Source organism: Chaetodon trifascialis, chromosome 8 (assembly GCF_039877785.1).
Source record: "Chaetodon trifascialis isolate fChaTrf1 chromosome 8, fChaTrf1.hap1, whole genome shotgun sequence".
Classification (NCBI taxonomy): domain Eukaryota; kingdom Metazoa; phylum Chordata; class Actinopteri; order Chaetodontiformes; family Chaetodontidae; genus Chaetodon; species Chaetodon trifascialis.
This window is the reverse complement of record NC_092063.1, coordinates 28,689,335-28,710,250: the sequence shown is the minus strand read 5'-3', so window position 1 is coordinate 28,710,250 and position 20,916 is coordinate 28,689,335. Positions and strand designations below refer to the sequence as shown.

Genomic DNA, 20,916 nt, shown 5'->3' with positions numbered 1-20,916 from the left:
ATTTCATGTTGTCAATGTGGAGGACAGGACCTGTATCCTCTACAGAAAACCTGAGAGGATTAACACTCATTTTGAAGGTGGTAATGATGCCTTCTTTATTGCAAAGACTCACAAGAACAATGACAGCATTACCTGTTCATTCAAATACATAATAATACAGCCTGTTGTAAAGCTCCAACAGCCATGTTTATTATGGCTCTTGTCTGGGGACAAGCAAAGACAGAAGTAGCTTAACATTGTTATGGTGCCAAAAAACTTAACCCAAACCAAGACAATCTCTCCCTTATCCTAACCAAGACATTTTAGCTGCCCAAACTTAATCAATCCAACCATACAAGTTGACAGTCATATGAATTTTGTTATAGAAATTTGTTAAGCTTTTTGAAGCTACTGACAAACAAAGTTGTCCTGCCAATCATGGCATCAGATCATAAAACACTAAATTCAGTTGTTTACAGGGCAATTACAAATGACATTTTTTGTCATTCAGTTTGTATTTGGAGTTGTTATTGTTCTTGTGACAACTGCAAAGTGAATATTGAGGCTCTTCCCTTAGATTCTAGAGAAGAATTTTTGACTTTTCATTCTGCAAAGTCAATTCTGTAACTTCTTTACATATAAACTGTAGCTTAGCCCCCAGAACAACTGGGGCCCTTCACTGGGTCCAGACCCCAACCATTAATATGCATACAGCGGAAGTTATCACAAGTTTCACTGACATTTGTCATTTGCACTTAACATGGCCCTGTCGCTAAAAATATATACAGTATACACACCCCCACACATTTGGTGTTGCTTAGTATCATAAATTTGCAGTAAGTGATTCAAAAGAGAAACATCTGTCCCCCTGTTTGTTGTTTTATCAGCATTTGCTGGCAACAAACACAGGCGGCATGCAGATCCTGTAATTATAAGATATTTTATCTGAGGTGAATGGGACACGCTTCTGTACAACCTGTGTTAAGTTAAATAACACTGGTACAATTGAGCGGGGAACTAACTTTAGCATTTGGTGTACTGTAGCTAATTTCTTAAAATCAGGTAGTGTATAAACTTGCTGATTTAGAATCACTTAAACAAAGATTGCACATCAGTGGTGAAGAGGTGACTAGACTGTATTAATCACCATCCAACTTTCTGTTGATGTGTATGTCAAAATAAGGTAAAGTATGTTGATATCTATAAGATGACGACTGTAACACTGATTTCTCTTGAACAACTGATAACACTCAACCCATAAAGCACGAAGCATAGTGTTTTTTATCTACAAAACACGTACAGCACTAAGAAGGCTTTGATTGCATCATCCAAACCCTGACCCGGACTTTACAGTAACTCTACACAGCTTTGTAGTAAATGGGACAATGAAATCATAGTGAATGATAGACAATATATGGCCCAGTCAGCATTTACGTATGGTCCATTTCAGTTGATTAAAGTGTATTTCAAGGTTAAAAATGTTATTTTCTTGGTATGAAGAATGTTAGGAATGAAAATATCAACTAATTGACTTAAAAATATCAGTGTCATGTCATTTTGTGACATATTTGGATGACACGTTCATCAGCTACTGGCAGCAGCAAACTCATAGAGTCAGATCAGTCTCCAATGAATGCACACAGAAGGATTCACAAATGCATTTTGGATTCATATATAAATGACTCTTTCACACAAAAATATTTTTCATTGTGTATGAATGTAAAACAAATCTGCATATAAAAAACATGATTCACAAATACATTTCTTAAGGACACAAATACTTCTTGTCCTACATAATACATAGACAACCTAGGATCATCCATTAGCTAATCAATTTAGCAAGCATTCATAACTCTGAATAAATTTATGCAAGTTATGACTTAGCAGCAACCAGACTCCATGTTGAGGCTGACCAATGTCTGCTGCTTTTGGATGCTCTACTGAAGGGAATGCCAAAACTAAGCAATACAACAGAGAAGAACATTTCAAATCAGTGCCTATGTGATTGCCTGAAACAAAGGGAATCTGATTTGCTATAGATAATTTCTTGTTGAAAAAATGCATTTGTGAATCAAGCCACATCAATGGAGTCTGAAAAAACTTCTGAATGAAGCTTCAGATGTCTGTTGAGGAGTCATTGTGAAGCTCAGTGACAGTGGCTCTAAACTCTGCTAATCCAAAAATGGGTAAAGAGGTGGAGTGCGGGTGGTGTTGAGGCAGGGTGAATGAAGCCTGAAATCTATCTGCTAGCTGTCACTCAAAATGGCCTTGTCCATAATTCTGCATAATTTTAAGCGTGAATATTATTTAAACAAGAGGTATGTATAAAATTTTAAATCTCTCTCCAGTTGACATGAATGGGGAAATTAGCTGTAGAGACCAAATCTACTTTTTTTGTACCAGGCTATAAACATATTTATTTCTGCTGTGAAGTTGGGCATTTTAGTGCAGTTGTCTATGGAAACTGACTTGCTGACTGACTCCAGCCTCAAGTGGACAATTGAGGAACTGCAGTTTTTGGCACTTGCATGCTTCATTTTTCACTACCAGAGGTTGCCGCTTGACTTTATGCCATTTATCGCCCATGTCCCACCCCATCTGTGTTTATCCCAAACTGACAGAATACTATACATATGCCGTAAGCTAGTGGGCATTGATAGGCAGCAAGGGTATGTGTGTCCTTATTTTCAGATCAACCTCTGACTCAACTCGGATATACCAGACTTGACATCTTTTAGTTAATGCCCTTCCTTTTTCCATCTCCTCTCTATACTTTCATTAAGTACATTTCCCGTCAGGTAAGCTATCAATGAAGAGTAACTAATTACAGTACAGGTCAGCACCTCTGTGGCTCACTGCTGCAGACAGGTTGAAGCAAAGATAACTACTTTTTAATTCTGGAAGTTTAAAAAGTAATATCTGAGCTTTTCTCCCACTGGCAAATGGCTCCAGATCAGAGCAGAATCTGGTGCAACCATGTGTATTTATCCCTGCAGAGGCTCCAGTCTGCCCTTGGCCCTCTACTCCTGTGCAAGTTCTGTGCAACTGTCTGTTGACCCTTGTCCCTCCACTCAACCCACTCCTTGACACACAACACACTGCAAAGCCATGTGAAATACATACAAACAAATGTTGATTTAAAATTTGAATGTCAGTGTCATGAATGAAGCTTTGAAACTTTACTATTTGGAACAGCCCTACAAAAAACCCACACAAATGCAGTGAAGCATGCCAATCAGTTTGTAAATGCAGGATTTGCAGCTTGTATATAAATGTAGCAACATACAAATGTTTCTGATAGAAATTGCAAATACTTTTAAATACACATATTTTCATATTTCTACATTTATTTATGACATGAAATATATGTGCATCAGAAATACATTTGTGAACCTTATTTTTATTTTTTTATTTGTTTTACATTTATATATATCAATATTTTTTTTGTGTGCACTGAAAAATATTTATGTGTAAAAAGTCATTTATATATAAACCCTGAAATACTTTTGTGAATCCTGTGTGCATTCATTGATACTGAGATTGATCAGTACACCTTCAGCAGTGCAACAGAGAAATGCAACAGAAGAGCAAATGGTGGGTCTGTTTACAGTGCAGTCAAACAAACTGAACTAAAGAAGACCAATGACACTGAAAACTAATATATACAGGCAGTTACAGAATGCATATACATTTAATGTCTATTGCTGTAAAACCTGCCTGCTATTAATAATAGCAAAATTAGGGTGTGTGACAATGAAAGTGTTACTGAGAAATTTTAAATGGTTAACTGAAACAATCGTGGTACCAGCATTGTGCCCCGTTGCCTCCCTTTTACTCAAAATCTAGAGGACCATCATCACTGTGTGTCAGAGCTAACAGTAAGAGCCTGCTGTCAGAAAGCACCTAAACGTGGCACTTAATAAGTTCTCTGAAAACAATAGGTCCTACCAATTTAAGCTAATAAAGTAACTTGCATTTTGCAGTAGCCATTTAGTTCAATTCTACTTCGCTCTATTTCCTTTCCATTTGTTTTCAACAATGAGCCTTATAAAAAAATGTAAGCGCAAGGCCAAATTTGTAAAGTGGTCTCTTACTAAATGTTTGAACTTGTTAATAGGGGAGGATCCCAGCATGATGTGTTATTTAATAGAACAATGAAAAAACAAACAAACAAACAAACAAACAAAACAAGGTGCCCTGCTAAATATGTGGACATAGAGCAGCTACAAGAAAGCTACCCAACATCTGTGCTGCGCTGCAGACTGATGGAACCTTCTCAGAGGGAGGCAGGGTGAGGCTGAGGTTTGATTGCAGTCACAGTCTCTGTGTAAGTCATCACTCTTCCTCAGAGGTTCAAGGAGAATGCAGGGTTGGGGGCTACTTGGTCACTTGGCACACAGGCTCTGTTTTGTACCGTAAATGGAGCCTGTGTGCTCCTAGTATCACACTTCCACTGAAGTGATCTGGTTCATCTGAGCCCTCATGGACTGGATGCTGTTGAGGATCTTTTTCTGGTGCCCGGCCAATGTCACTCCCACTCTTAGGATGTCCCTAAAGAGAAACCATTTGTCAGTTCTAGCTCAGTATACTACTGTACCACAAGACAGTTCTTGAAATCCTTTTAGACCTCTTGTTTTCTGGAAGCAGAAATCCAAATTTAAATGACAATCCGTGTGTTGTTACAAAACATGTGAGTGGACATGGAGCTTTTTTGACCTTAGTTTTATTTCTGAGGCTACTAACAGGTTGCCCTAACCCTGTGATTAATGGAGGTCATTGCCGTTGAGACAATCTCGAGACTGACAAAACTGTTAAAACTCATGTGCATGTTTTTAGGAAAAAATATTTGATCCACTGTATGTTTTAACGTAACAGTTAAGACATCAGTATTGAACCTCAATCAAAGGTAAGACAGAAAAAGAACAGTACTCTTCTTTACAAAGATGTAAAAACAATCTCTTCTTAATTATCGATCTCCATCAATTCATCTAAACATGATTTTTAGTTAAGTGTAGTTTTCTGCTCACATTTTTGTTATTTAAGGTGGAAGAAAAAATCTATTTTCCAACTTCTGACACTATATTACTTATTACTTTATGGTGGTATATGAGAAATATCTGTCAAAAAAGAAGATTTGTGGATATTTACAGATTAACATCCATCTCTTTTCGCTTCCCATCTATCAAATAAAACCTTACTTGACCATTAGCTTGTGAGTAATAGTAGTTAATTTCTCCCTCATTGTCCAAATGATTTAACAATGATGGTGAGAAAGGTGTGGGTCGACATCAGCAGTCCTCAGTGGGTCCATATCACTCAATTTCCACTATGCCAAGACCATGCCTTAAGCAATCCGATCAAATGTAAAGGATTTGATCTAAATTTGTCTCATAATTATAAATCGCTGACATATGCCATTGAATTTGGAAACACATCACATTACTGATGATAAAGATGCCTTTACTGCTTTATTGCTTTGTTTTACATAAAAACTAGGAGTCCTGGCATCTGTCTTAGGTTTTAAACTAACTAACTAACTAACTAACTAACTAACTAACTAACTAACTAACTAACTAACTAACAATGACCATGATGATCAGTATCATCGCATCTCTCTTTGTGGTTTTGGTCTTCATAACAGTGTGGGTATGGCAAAAGTAGCTAACATACTCCATGGTCATTTGAGACACCATATCAAAGCTAGTGAAGCCTTCGTTGGCAAAGTTCTCCTTGTACTGGCCCATCTTAATGGCATCCAACCACTCATCCACTGTGCTGAAAGAGGAGAAGTCTGGAGTACTGCGATCAAGCAGAGGTAAGTGAACACTGGTGGACAGAAAGAAGACACAAGAAAAACAAAACAGCCTATGAGAAAATTAATTTGTGAGGGGTGGTCATTCACAGTGTGAAGTGATGGGTTTTCTGTCATACCTTGATGACAGTGGTGTCATGGCCTTAAGGCTGTTGGGGTTGCGGATCATCTTGTCCAGGGTGTTTACAGTCTGGCAGAATTTGGGCCGGTTGTTGCGGTCTTTCTGCCAGCAGTCCAGCATCAGCTGGTGCAGTGCACTAGGGCAATCCATAGGGGGTGGCAACCTATAGTCCTGCTCAATGGCATTGATAACCTGCAAGAATTTGATTTTGAGTCTCAGAACACGACTAGAACCTGATTCAGTACTGAACCCAATAGATAAAAAATCAACAAATGAAATGAAACCAATGTTTGATAGTTGGCATTTGAGATAAATGACATTATAGTTTGTGCCATTTGGTTACTTTAATATCAGATATTTTGGAAAATGTGCGTGTTTGGGTTAACTTCACCAAGATTGATTTCTACTCTGTAATGCAGAGATAGGATAGGGGTAACTAGACTTGTTGGAAGGTCCTTAGTTCCTGTTTTATTTTGGTAGCCATTCCTCATGTGTCTAAGTGTACTTTACTTCCTGTATTGTTACCACCCTCATGATTGTGTGATTGTGTTCACCTGTGTCTGATTTAGTTCCCTGTCTATTTAAGTCAGTGGGCTCTATTTTCGACTCCGCCACCAGCACGGCACAAAGTCATGTCCGCTGCGCCGATGGGGCGTGGCGGCGCAGACTTTGGTATTTTCTCATTTCAGTCCCACCCAGCGGTGCAACTTGGAAAGAGGGAGGGGAGAAGGCGTGGAGTGGGTTTGGCACAGCCGAGTCAAATCCGTTTGTATTACTTTGCACACCCGTTTGTATATACTGTTTATTTTTTCTCAGTATATATATTGTTCTGCATTTTGTGGTATATTTTGTTTATATATATATATTCAATATAAATATTTTATTTTTATATTTGCTTTTTTCTTTCTTTTCTAATTTTTTTCTAATTCTATTCTTGTAAGGAGCACTGCAACAAAAACAATTTCCCCTCGGGGATAAATAAAGGATTTCTAATTCTGATTCTGATGTCTAAGTATAATACCTTAGATGGTAAATCCTCCTCCTCATCCTCCTCAAAGCAATGATGTACTCCATCTTTGTAGATAACGTTAAGCATTACAATGATAACATTTGTATTTGGAATGAAATGACGTGGGTAATAGCGGACAACGATCATCACTTACGTTTTTCCGTGTGTCTGTCTGTCTCTTGAGTGCTCTGAGATAGATACAGTATATACTCTGTAGGATGCCACGGCTGTTTCTGGTTGGCACAGCGACGTTAAGCGATTAGTTCATCCCTGTTTCACCTATGTACATTCGGTCAGGGTGAGTGACCATTACGCGTGACAAACGCGCTTGCGATGGCGTCAGATGAGATGCTGATCAAAATATAGGTCTGACTGTATGTGCTGACTCAGACAGTTGCATTGAATCGTGGCTGTTGCTAATTATTAATCGCAGTGTGCGTTCGATGACTGACTGAGCACTGCTGAAAACACCGTTAAAACCATGCTGCTGTCTTGTTGACGGTGTGATATGGCGTCATCACGTTTTCAGTGGATAGCCGTTATTACCTAGCAGCCACACATCCAGAGGGGTGTACCCCTGAATGACTGTAGGGATGCTAGAATTCGCCGGATTAACGAGTCATGTGCCGACCCGGGGAAAGTGGCATATACGTTTGTCACCTGGCAATTTGAGTCACAGATCATCAGACATCCCTGTTTCACCTGTGTACATTCAGTCAGGTTGAGTGACCATTACGCGTGCCGAACGCGCTTTCGATGTGGTCAGATGAGATACGGATCAAAATATACAAATTTAGGTCTGACTGTATGTGCTGACACAGATAGTTGCATTGAATTGCGGCTGTTGCTAATAATTGATCGCAGTGAAATGCCAGACACTGTGTAAACCTGACTGTGAGGTGTTGGTGACGTGAGCGCACGACTACGCCAGTTTACGAAAATCCACTTGCGCCGCCGGCACACAGAGTTGACCAGGTCTGAGGTGGTGAGCTTTCAGCGCACTTTTACGCCGGCTCATTATGCCTACACCTCCCCCCTACTGCGCCGCAACGCCCATCCCGGCGCACCTCTGTACGCCTCGGTCTGCCAAAATTCCAAATGCACCGTGCACCTGCCTGCGCCGCTCGAAAATACCACTGCGCCGGTGACGCAGCCTGCGCCGCGCCAGCGGCAGAGTCGAAAATAGAGCCCAGTGTGTTCCTTTTGTCTTTGTGGCATCAAGCCTTATGTGTGGCTTCCCCTGTTCCTCGTGATTCTAGTGAGTAATTCTGGTCTAGTCCTTGGTTTCGCTGTTTGTTAAAAGATTGTTGTTTTCCTGGTATTGCTTTTTGTTTTTGGATTCACTTGGACCGTTTCCACTATGCCTTTTGTTAAGTCTGCATCTTTGGGTTCACTCCTTGGTTTTTGCTCGTCCACAAACCGTAGCATTTATTTTACATGTTACATGCATGCATTTAAAGGTACTACAAGGAGTTTCTAACTGGTTATGACCTCTATATGACCTACACACCCAAAATTACTTTTCTCCACCTTCAATCTTTTAACTAACACCATTTTTAAAAAATCCCCAGAGACACTGACACCCTCTGCGAGGACTTTGCAGACCACTTCAGAAGTAAAAACGATGACATCAGATCCAGTCTTTTATCACATTTATCACATCACAGAACGTAACTTTTAACACACCTGGACAGTTGATTCTACACCGGAGAGTTTTGCCCTGGTCGATGCAAGGACACTAGGTCGAGTTTTCTCCCAGGTAAATCCAACAAGCTGCCTTTTAGATCCAATTCCCACATCACTTTTAAAGACATTTTATGTATTCTTTGAGGAACAGATTTTAAATATAGTGAATTGCTCTCTTCAGACGGGTGTCTTCCCTGCCGCCTTCAAAACGGCAGTGGTGAAGCCCCTTCTAAAGAAGAGCAATTTAGACCCCAGCATTCTTAATAACCACAGACCTGTATCCAACTTACCCTTTTTAAGTAAGATTTTAGAAAAGCTGTTTTTTAACCAACTAAATTATTTCTTAAATACTAACAACATTTAAGAGAAATATCAGTCTGGTTTTAGAGTGAACCACAGTACCGAAATAGCCCTTTTAAAGATTTTAAATGATATCAGGTGTAATGCGGACTCACAAAAACTCACAGTCCTGGTGCTACTGGAGCTAAGTGCTGCCTTTGATACAGTAGATCACCACATTTTAATAAACAGACTCAGAAACCTGGTGGGCCTCTCTGGTACTGTTTTTAATTGGTTTTACTCCTATCTTACAGACCGTTGTTTCCCCTTGGGGATGTCATCAGGAGACACGGCATCAGCTTCCACAACTACGCTGATGATACACAGCTTTACATTGCCGTGTCTCCTGATGACATGGGGCCTATTGATACCCTTTTAAACTGTATTTTAGACATTAAGTCATGGATGGCAGAGAACTTCCTACAGCTCAACCAGGATAAAACAGAGGTTTTAGTTATTGGTCCTGAAGGCAAGAGAGAGACACTTTTACCAAAACTACAAGGTTTTGCACCCTCAAAATCTGTTAAGAACCTGGGAGTCATTTTTGACTCTGAGCTTAGTTTTATTCTTCATATTAAAAATGTAACAAAGATAGGATTCTAACATCTCAAAAATATAGCCAAAGTCCGCCTGTTTCTCTCTCAGGCTAACACGGAGGTGCTGATGCATGCTTTTATCTCTGCTGTCTAGATTATTGTAATGCCCTGCTCTCTGGTCTTCCCAAAAAGACTATCTGTAACTTACAATTACTCCAGAACTCAGCCACCCGTGTGCTGACGACAACCAGAGGGCGGGAGCACATTACACCGGTTTTAGAATCACTGCATTGTGTTTCAGGATCGACTTTAAGTTGCTTTTATTAGTTTTTAAGTGTCTTAACAGTCTTGGGCCATCTTATTTATCTGACCTGTTTCTATCATATCAGCCCTCGCGGATCCTGAGGTCCTCTGGCACCGGCCTTTTGATTGTTCCAAGGGTTCGGACCAAAGCCCAAGGGGAGGCGGCATTCAGCCATTATGGTCCGACGCTTTGGAACAGCCTGCCAGAGTGCATCAGGACCGCGGAGACCTGGGGACCCCTCAGACCCAGAGGACTGGGGGGCTCTGCCCTGTGTTTGGAGTCAACCCCGGTTTATCTGGGTCGGGGATCTCTGTTGAGGCTACGCTCCCTGTGGCCATGGGCTGTGATCCTTCGCAGTGTGGATGAGCTCCCCATAGGTGGTTTTCTTTTTCCTCTCATGATTCCTCAGTGCCCTGCCATGTTATTACACCGACAGTTTCGTTGGGTTGGGTGTGTGTGGGTATGTGTGTGTGTGTGTGTGTGTGTGTGTGTGTGTGTGTGTGTGTGTGTGTGTGTGTGTGTGTGTGTGTGTGTGTATGTGTGTGTGTGGTTGTGTGTGGGGTGTGTGTGTGACAAAGGGCAAAAACACGAGTCAGTCTTATTTGGACATTCAAGAATTGCTAGATTCCTGAATCGGCCCTCTTCCTCCTAGACAGGTAATAAAAATTACTACGACCAAATAATCAAATCTCAGTTGGAGGTTTAAATGTAACATCCCTAACATCAATGCTGTCTACAGGAAGGGGATGAGCAGACTCTATTTCCTGAGGAGGCTCAGATCATTCAATGTGTGCAGCAAAATGTTGGAGATCTTCTACCAGTGAACTGAACAAACTGATGAGGAAGGCTGGCTCCATTGTTGGCTGCAAACTAGACACTTTTGATGAGGTGGTGGAGAGGAGGACACTGGACAGACTATTATCCATCATGGATAACCCTGAACATCCTCTTCACCCCCTCGTGGACAGACAGCGGAGCTCCTTCTCCAATAGACTGCTCCAGCTCCGGTGTCACAAGGACCGCTTCAGGAAATCATTCCTGCCATGAGCCATCACACTGTACTATTGCACATACTTTTCATTGTTTGCATTTATTTATCATCTGCAACTTGTCCAAATTTGTGTCTGTTATATAGTTTATAGCACTGGGTCACCCCCTCCGCTGTCAATACTTGTTCATATACTTAGTTATATTGTTTTTTTATTACATTATAATATTATATGTATTATACATTATAAGACATAACTAGATATTTAGGTATACTTAGTTGTTGTTGTTTTTTTTAGCAATTGCTGTTCTTGTTTCTATATTTTGTTGTATTTTTAAACAATTGCTATTATTCTATGTTTACAGTATATACTTAGTTGTATTTTAAGAATTTTATACACTTAGTAAGATTCTTGAGAACATTCTTTTTGTCTTAGTTTTTCATTCTCATTCTTTTTCTTCTATTTTGTGGTTGTCTATATGTTTAAACTGCTACTGCAACAGAATAATTTCCTAAATTGGAATCAATGAAGTAAACGGCTAACAAGACCATTAAACATAAGTTGGCTGTTTCTTTCACTTGTTTCCAAAGTGAATACACGCGCAAGCCAGATCAAGATCCCTGTGACACAAGGCGGTGAAAGCACCATTGCTTTTGTCCAATCAATACACGATGACAGTGCCTTGTAGATACTTCAACTGAATTATTAAGTTAATTTTATCTTTAAACTGAATTGAATTTTAGATTAAATTACATTAATAATTTGATATAATCCTTAATTTCTTAATGTATTTTTATTTGAGGTTATTTGAATTTTTTATTTATGTATGTCATAAAATGGCATGAAATAAAAGTGTCACTTGAGAAAATAAGAAAAAAGTTTGTCTGAGAAAAATCCAACAGAATGTTAAAATACAAAATTGGGTTATCACCTTTCTATGACAGCTCTGATATATACTAAATTATAAATTCTGGCACTTTCCACAGGGCTTTACTCACATCTTGATTGCTCATGTCCCAGTAGGGCCTTTCTCCATATGACATCACCTCCCACATGACTATGCCATAGCTCCAACAATCACTAGAGGAAGTGAACTTCCTGTACTGAATGGCCTCGGGAGCAGTCCATCGTATGGGAATCTTTCCTCCCTGGAAAAAAAGTTTGGAGGTCAACAATGTCACCATGGACAGAAAGGCAAAGACAGGTATCATTCAATTGCTGATCCCTTTTTTGGAAACCTGCTGACCTATTGCCCCCACAGTTTTTTCATTTGTTATATTTCTTGTTTTGCCTCTTAACTTCTAGTAATTTAATTCATAATGCAATTTAATGTCAGTCTAATTAAAATATATATATATGAACAGAAACTGTGATCGGCTGGCGACCGGTCCAGGGTGTACCCCGCCTCTCGCCTGTTGACAGCCGAGATAGGCTCCGGCCCCCCCGTGACTTCGAAAGGGATAAGCGGCATAGAAAATGGATGGATGGATGGATGGATGGATGGATGGATGGATGGATGGATGGATGGATGAACAGAAATTTAGGGCAAACTTCAAATGTCCCAGTGCAAGTAAATGCACCAAGAGATGACACCCTGTAGACTAGAAGATGTGGGATAAACAGAAGGTCAAAAACAGATTTTATCCCCATAAAATAAGGACAAAACAAAAAGCCTTGGCACAGCTTGGTGCCAGCATTCATGACAGGATACAGGGTTAGTAACACTTACACTTACAAATGTCTACCGATTACAGGTACCATCATCTCTGAAACTGCTCATTCTGCAGACAAACATCCAAATTTCAGATCAGTCATGGAACTACTACATACAAAATCATTCAGTTGGGTCAAAAATATTTGTGAAAGAATGGGTAGCTCAGGAGCTCAGTGAATTCCCGCGTGGTACTGCGATAGGATGTTATCTGTGCAACAAGTCAAGTCATGAAATTTCCTCACTCCTAAATATTCCACAGTCAACTGTCAGTGGTATCATAACAAAGTGGAAGCAATTGGGAATGACAGCAACTCAGCCACGGTGGTAGGCCACATAAAATGACAGAGCGGGGTCAGCGGATGCTGAGGCGCATAGTGCACAGAGGTCGCCAACTTTCTGCAGAGTCAATCACTACAGACCTCCAAACTTCATGTGGCCTCCAGATTAGCTAAAGAACAGTGCGTGGAGAACGAACAGGTTTCCATGGCTGAGCAGCTGCATCCAAGCCATACATCACGAAGTGCAATGCAAAGCATTGGATACAGTGGTGTAAAGCACGCCACCACTGGACTTTAGAGCAGTGGAGATGCGTTCTCTGGAGTGACGAATCATGCTTCACCATCTGGCGATCAAATGGACGAATCTGGGTTTGGCAGTTGCCAGGAGAATGGTACTTGTCTGACTGCACTGTGCCAAGTGTAAGTGGTGGAGGGGGGATTATGGCATTGTTTTTCAGGAGTTGGGCTTGGCCCCTTAGTTTCAGTGAAACGAACTCTGAATGCTTTAGGATACCAAGACATTTTGGACAACTCCATGCTCCCAACTTTGTGGGAACAGTTTGAGGATGCCCCCCTCCCATGACTGTGCACCAGTGCACAAAGCAAGGTCCAAAAAGACATGGATGAGAGAGCTTGGTGTGAATGAACTTGACTGGCCTGCACAGAGTCCTGACCTCAACCTGAACACCTTTGGGATGAATTAGAGCGGAGACTGAGAGCCAGACCTTCTTGTCCAACATCAGTGTGTGACCTCACAAATATGCTTCTGGAAGAATGGTCAAAAATTCCCATAAACACACTCCTAAACCTTGTGGAAAGCCTTCCTAGAAGAGTTGAAGCTGTTGCAAGGGGCGGACCAATGTCATATTAAACCTTATGGATTAAGAATGGGATGTCACTTAAGTACATATGCGAGTCAAGGCAGGTGAACCAATACTTTTGGCAATATAGTGTAGCTTGATGTCATCCATGTAGAGGTACTGCGTTTGTCTCATTATTACACTCTGTTGGCTTCCGTCAGAATGTTGTGGGTCAACAGGACAATGACCCCAAACATACCTCCAGTCTATGTAAGGGATATTTGACCAAGAATGAGAGTGATGGAATGCTGCGTCAGATGACCTGGCCTCCAAAATCACATGGCTTCAACCCGATTGAGATGGTTTGGGATGAGTTGGACCGCAGAGTGAAGGCAAAGCAGCCAACAAGTGCTAAGCACCTCTGGGAACTCCCTCAACACTGAAGTTGTGCAATTGGCTTTAAGTTGGCCTCCAGAGTCATTATTCACAGCCCCATTGAGGTCTTTATGAAGGCTCTTATTGTCCTGTTTATGCTGTACAATTCCAAGCATTCCAGGATCCATGTGTGTGGCATTCAGTCATAGGCTTTCTTGTAGTCAATCCAGGCAGTGCACAGTTGGGTTTGTCCAGTCTTGCAATCTTGGGTGACCCAGTCTTGGGTGTTCTATCGATCTGTAGCTGGTGCTTGGCTCCTCTGGTATTGCCATCAATTCCTTTCTCCAACATAAGTTTTGAAATTGTGTTGGGTTTAATACGTTTGATTGTGTGTGTGTGTGTGTGTGTGTGTGTGTGTGTGAGAGAGAGAGAGAGAGAGAGGAGGCCTCACCTCCCTCACTATTTGTTAAACCCCTGTTTTTGTTAAGTAAGGTGAACAGATACTCTCACACAATTTCTTTGTTTTCTTTATTAAATTTTAGTTCAATAAATTAATTGAGAAATACAAACTTTGTATAATTGTACTCAGCATTAGAAGCACATTTCTTAAGAATCTATTAATCTCATGTGGTAATCAAAGTTTTAACCTGTCAGAGTGTGAGTCCTTGTGGAGGCCATCTTGTGCTGGTGTTCAAAGAGGAAGCATGCCTGAACAATAGCCCTTTTATGTGCTGTAGGAGTAGGCGGATTCTCAGATTTGATTGGTCAAAGGATGAGTGATGAAATGACAGGTAATTAAGGCAAATACTATGTGATATCAAATGATTTGCTTATTTTGAATGTATGGCATTTATGATAACACATTGAAGAATGAAATGAGGCTTTGTTGTATGAGCAAGCTAAAAAAGACATTGTGTATTTGTGGTTAACCTTGTCAACCCTCTTTCCTGCAGTGTTGACCTGATAGGTCAGTTTGAACTGGAAAGGCGGGCTCCTATGCTATATATGTGAGAGCACTGGGAGAGATTGTGGAATGGTTTAAGAAGAGCAGCACCAGATTTGTTCTAAGCTGAGTAACGGGACCTAACGGGTATTGTTAAGTTTTCTTTGTTGTTGTTGTTGTTGTTTGTTTTTTTTTGCTAGAGACTGACAATAAAAGACTGCCTAAATTTTTCAGCATAACTCCCTGCCTGCATGATGTTTTTGTCCTCTGCACCTCACTTTGCAACAGTGTATATATATATATATATATATATATATATGCCACCCCTTAAAGTTTCCATGCCACCTTCTCACCACCCTATATATTTCTTTCTTTACTTTGACTTTCAGAAGAACCTCTCATGGTAAAATTAGAAAATAAGAGACTTTGTGAATATGGCCCCTGTAGTCTATGATGAAGACTCACCAGAGTGCTGGTATAGGTGGGGTCTGAAGTGTCGTCCTCGAGGAAGCGTGACAGGCCGAAGTCAGACACTTTGCACACCAGGTTGCTGTTGACCAGGATGTTCCTAGCTGCCAAGTCTCGATGGACGTAGCTCATGTCACATAGGTACTTCATTCCTGCTGCAATGCCACGCAGCATTCCCACCAGCTGGATCACTGTGAACTGGCCATCGTTTTGCTTTAAGACCCCCCCCCACCCCCAGGAAATTAGTGTTTGCTTTTTATGATATGAATGATGAACACTGCTGAATAACAGGATTGTTTAGGGAAAAGAACTGCTACAAATCCACTACAAATGAACCACAGATCTTCTCAAAGGTCATTCTCCTATCTAATCTGTAGTCTGCATCATTGCTCATTATTGCAATTCATTTGACAGGATTTGACAGTTATTCCATTGAAACCAGGGTGAGGGGAGGCTATTTGGCAATGTGTAAGTGACATGCTGAAGGCATGGATTCATTAAGAACCAAAAACTGAAAGCTGACATTTCTAAACTGGTTGATTTGCTTATTTTAGCAAAAAAAACAAGGGACTGGAATCTAAAATGGTGTCAGATGGACTGAATTTGGTTGATGTTTGGGTAAAGGTGGGAACCAGAATAGTAGCATTCCAGGATGCAAGCAAGATAGGAAGAAAGTTGTGTTGAATATTGACTGTTAATGCAGCAGAAAAGGAGCTAGTTACAGAAACCAAAAAGGGAGTCAGTATTTTGTTAATTATGTGATGATAAGCAGGATATGTAATAATTGGCATGTTGTCATGCAAGACTACACAGGCAGTAATTGCGCAGCCGTTGCTTGAAAAGATGACACCAATGCCAGTAACAGAAACTGATTGAGGTTACTGAATCAGGGTATAATAACTGAATGAATAAATTAGTGTCACTAATGAAAACATAAGGAAGCAACTGAAGTGAGGTGAGATTGTATGTAATAAAATGTAAAATAAAATGTTAAGATTGGTAAGTAGTAACTGACATTGTGGTGATGGTTGACGACAACAGCATGAAGTTACTGAAGAGAGGCTAGAATAATAAAATGAGTAACTGCCAAATGAATGAAGATGGCATAATTACTGAAGACAAGCCAGAATATCTGAATGAGTTACGGGCAATCTGGTGCCCATGATGTAAACAGGTCGCGGTAGCTGGAATGAGAAGATAAGTATAACTGGAAACCCAGTGTCTGATGCAAACAGTGCCAGTAATGGGTGGAAGTCACTGCACTGAGGTGAGAATATCTTCAATGAGTTAGCCAAACGATTAACTGGCATGGATGGAAAAATTCAGAACCTGTCATCCCAGTGCAGATATTAGATTTACCAGAGATAGGATTGTTGGATGAATGAGGGATGGTGCAAACATGCAAACCTGCTGCTGGTAGTATTTACAAGAGTCTGTTGTGTAAAGGGAGAATCTCAAGGCTTACAAGATAATTTATGGTGAGGTTCTCTTGGAAGAAAGTATTGCAGACTGCATTATGAATTTTGATACCTAACCAGTTCAGGGACAACTGTGCTGAATGTGGCATATAACGTCAATGAGCAAGTGAAAATTCAGGAGGAAGTATGTGTATTTGATTCCCTGTTAATATGGGAGCTCTTCCTTGAGTGGATGAGACTGTAATTGAATGACAGCAGATCCCTCCCTGATCCATGGCTCACAGAGGTGATTCGCAGATATTGAGTGGCCTGGAAGTTTTTGCCATTGATTGCTGAAGTTGTATTGGTGAAGGGACAATCTACTGAAGAGATTCTCATTAAACTGGGCTGGCGGATAGCAGATACACCACAGTATTGTGGTAAGTTGAGCTGCCCCTGGTGTAATATAGGCCTAAAGGCCCATTAGCAGGGCTATACTGATATTCAAAACTCACTTTCTAGTCAGTTCTTTACAAAAGGTGCAGTGCAGTGCATGAGTTGATCATGATCAGTGGCTGGGAGGCAACTATGTCATTGATCACTGTGTGTCCTTTACCCTGAGGAAAGAGTCGAGGGATCCGTTCTCCATGAACTCTGTGATGATCATCACAGGGCTGCTTTTGGTCACCACCCCCTCCAGATGGATGATGTTGGGGTGGTCAAACTGGCCCATAATGGAAGCCTCACTCAAGAAGTCTCGTCTCTGGCGTTCAGTGTAGCCTACCTTCAGCGTCTTAATAGCCACCAGGGTCTCTCTCTTCCCTGGCTGCCGAAGGATTCCACTACACACCTCTCCAAACTCTCCTGGTAGAGAGATAAAAGAAGTCAGTAAATAAAAAAATGTGCACTTAAATCACTGTATTAACCTAACCTAACTCAACCATTGTTCTTTTTTTAAACCTACAGTATATTGGTACAATCCTGCAGACCTGTCTGTCCCTAGTGTTTCCTTTTTTCTATTTTCCCAATGCTATGTGTTGTCTGTCTGTTTTCCCCTGTCTGTTTAGCTGGGTGTGTCTCTACTCCTGGCCAGCTCCGCCTCCTAAGGTGCACACCTGATGTGCATGACCATGATTAGACACAGGATAAAAGGGGAGAGCTCTCTCCTACCTGTTGCTGGATTGTCCTGAGTCTTTGTTCATTCAGTGTGAGTATCTTCTCTCCTTGTGGGTTGTGCTAATGTTTAGCTTTGTTGGACTGCCACTCATAGTGTGCTTTGTGTTTCAGTTTGTTTGCCTGCCTCGTCAGTGTGTGCCTTGCCTCAGAAACCCGATTCAACGGAGCTCCCTTTGCTCCCTTTTCTTTTCCATTCCTTTTGAGTACACTTTGTATTTCTTTTGTCCACTCCTCATGAGTGTGTTTTCTGTTGCACATTTCTTGTTGAAAATAAATTATTTTTATTTTGCTAATTCCCTCTCTGGTCTACATCTTTGGGTCCTAAATAATCATTCTAAATAATCATTCAGGCGTTCTGCCGAACAATATTGTTTACTTTACCCCCTAGTCAGTGCTTTGCTCTTTAAAAGCCAAAAAGGATATTCAAAGTAACTGTACGACCAGCGTTTTCAATGACATTATCTTGACAGGATTTATACATAAACTGGGCTTTAGACATGTCATGGCCTAATGTATAACCCTGTTGCAAAAAAAGTTGTGACACTGTGTAAATTGTAATTAGGAACAGAATGTTGTGGTTTGCAAAACACTGAAAACCCATGTTTGATTGAAAATAGCGACATCACTAGTGTTTGAACTATTGTTTTTGGCGGCCTGTTTTAATTTTAGTCTTAGTCTAGTCTTTGTGTCAAGCTGTCATTTTAGTTTTTATTAGTTTTAGTCACGTTCATTCTCTTTTTAGTCTAGTCAAGTTTCAGTCGACTAAAACTCTGACCATTTTAGTTTTATTTTAGTCAGAATTTAGTCTATTTTTAGTTGACAAAAACTGATGACATTTTAGTCTAGTTTTGAAAATGAAAATTGTATTTTAGTCTCTTTTTAGTGATGTAATTCTATTTAACCCAGTCAATATAGTATAAGTACCCCTGCTGAAAAAAAATAGCTTGACCAGCTATAGCTGGTCAAGCTGGTGACCAGCTAAATTCCAGCTGGTCTCCTACTCTTGCTGGTCTAGCTGGTCTAAGGTGTGTTTTGGCCACACTTAAACTGGTTTTAGCTGGTCAAGCTGGAAGGACCAGCTTATGCTTGTGGTTTTAGCTGGTCAAGGTGGAAGGACCAGTTTATGCTTGTGGTTTTAGCTGGTCAAGCTGGAAGGACCAGCTTATGCTTGTGGTTTTAGCTGGTCAAGCTGGAGGGACCAGCTTATGCTGATGTTTTAGCTGCTTTATACTGGTTTAAGGTGGTATACTACCTTGTTTCCTGCACTCAAAAAAATAATTCATTGGATGAACGTAGTTTTACCTTGCCACCTATATTCCATCTAAAGAAATCATGTTAAGTCAGTCTATCTTGTTTGTGTTGGTTCGTTTTAAGTAATTTAAGTTTGTACAACACAATTCAACATGTTAGATGAACTAATATAGGTTTTGTGTGTTACACTAATGTAAATCATGTTGGATAAACTAATACAGGTTTTGTCTGTTATACTAATATCTTGTTTTAGTATTGTTTTCACTTTACACTTAGTGTAAGCATTATGATTAATTAAATTACCAAAGATCCGCTAACATACATAAAGTACATGCAAAAACATTTACAATTTTTATTTGACATTTGGGTGCAACGTAGAACTGACACCCGATCTTTATTGTCTTTGATGCATCTCCACAGTATGTCACAGTACAACGCTGACCAAAACAGTGTCTGAAGACCTTCCACAGCACAAAAATAAATCAAAAAGCAATTTTCTCCAGGACTTTAACCAAGTGATGCATTTGGGAATGCTGTATTAAGAGTTCAACATTTACAGTCTTGCAAAAATATGTGCACTTCTGACATTTAAGTTTAACATTCAACATGTAACTTTTTTTTTTTCAACCATGTCAAAAATGCTTGTAGAATATTTTACAAACAAAATTATTGCGACTCAGTAAAAAAACAACCTTCAAACAATGTGAACAATGCAATATGATGTGTGCATAACTATAAAAATATGCATGTTATTGTTTTAAATACTGAATTATTACAATCAACAGATGAACTGTTTGTTTGTTTTTTAAGTCAGAAATGGTGAAAAATTACTTACTGGAAAAGCAATGTCAGAAAATCTCAACTTTAGGAGCCCAACATGCAAGTGTGACTGCTCCACTCACAGAAAAAGTTCTTGAAAACCAGTATGAATACAACTGCTCCAGCCACAACTGTCCATCAAGTAATACCAGTCTCGGTGTGTGTTCATCTGTCATCATCCACACGTGTCATCTCCATCCACAATGCCTGCACTGCCACACACACGTCACTGAAAGAAAAGAAATCAAAAACATTAGTATATGATATATAAATATACATTTCCTCAAATAGAAAATGACAATATCAATTTACCATGTATTTCTGAGGTGCATACAAATCTCAGGGCATGGGGACAGTATTTTGTTTTGGGATGTATTTCTGGTAAATAGAGAAATTGATTTACAAGGTTAATACAACATAATGTTTCTATAGTGAATAGGGCACGTATTACAATATCTGTAATTGCATACACTGAAATGTGAAGTCTATGAAACAATTTCTGGTGGCAAGGACACGTGTATTCATCGAGATGACATATACTGCACCACCGCTTTCATTGCATCATAGTCTACACGGATTTACACAGCCGTTTGCTAACGTTACCTTACCAAAACTTCAGCTCCAACCCATGGTCATCTATCAGTTATTTACGTTAGCCTGGCTCTTAGCTGAACAATAACGAGCCATCACTAACGCCGGTGGAACGAAGCTCTCTCTGCCGATGAGTGTTACACTACAACTTCAGTTTGTATAGACACAACAACTAACCACTGCAAACGCACGCTCACACGCCGTACCAAAGCACACAACCGACTGCGTGCGTACACCCCCCATTCCCCACACGCACGCACACACGTGCGCGCGCACACACACAGTAAACGCTCACACGCCGAACCAAAGCGCGTACCCGACACCCCCCC

The 20,916-nt window shown here is 40.3% G+C and overlaps 1 protein-coding gene across 4 annotated transcripts in view; it reads right to left on the bottom strand.

Moving 5' to 3' along the window:
* The window catches only part of ephb2a (eph receptor B2a), a 240,101-nt gene that overhangs the window by 63,266 nt on the left and 155,919 nt on the right, over nt 1-20,916 (bottom strand). For 2 of the 4 annotated variants that reach the window (XM_070969543.1, XM_070969545.1), the window contains exons 11-16: nt 17,367-17,614; nt 15,351-15,566; nt 11,774-11,923; nt 5,911-6,104; nt 5,650-5,805; nt 2,674-4,530 (exon numbers count right to left, since the gene is read on the bottom strand). In XM_070969543.1, the coding sequence (XP_070825644.1) occupies nt 4,422-4,530; nt 5,650-5,805; nt 5,911-6,104; nt 11,774-11,923; nt 15,351-15,566; nt 17,367-17,614 (1,073 nt within the window). In that variant the 3' untranslated portion in view covers nt 2,674-4,421. Of the gene's footprint in view, nt 1-2,673; nt 4,531-5,649; nt 5,806-5,910; nt 6,105-11,773; nt 11,924-15,350; nt 15,567-17,195; nt 17,615-20,916 lie in introns of those variants that run through there. The other 2 variants (XR_011602439.1, XM_070969546.1) reach the window with 2 other exon arrangements.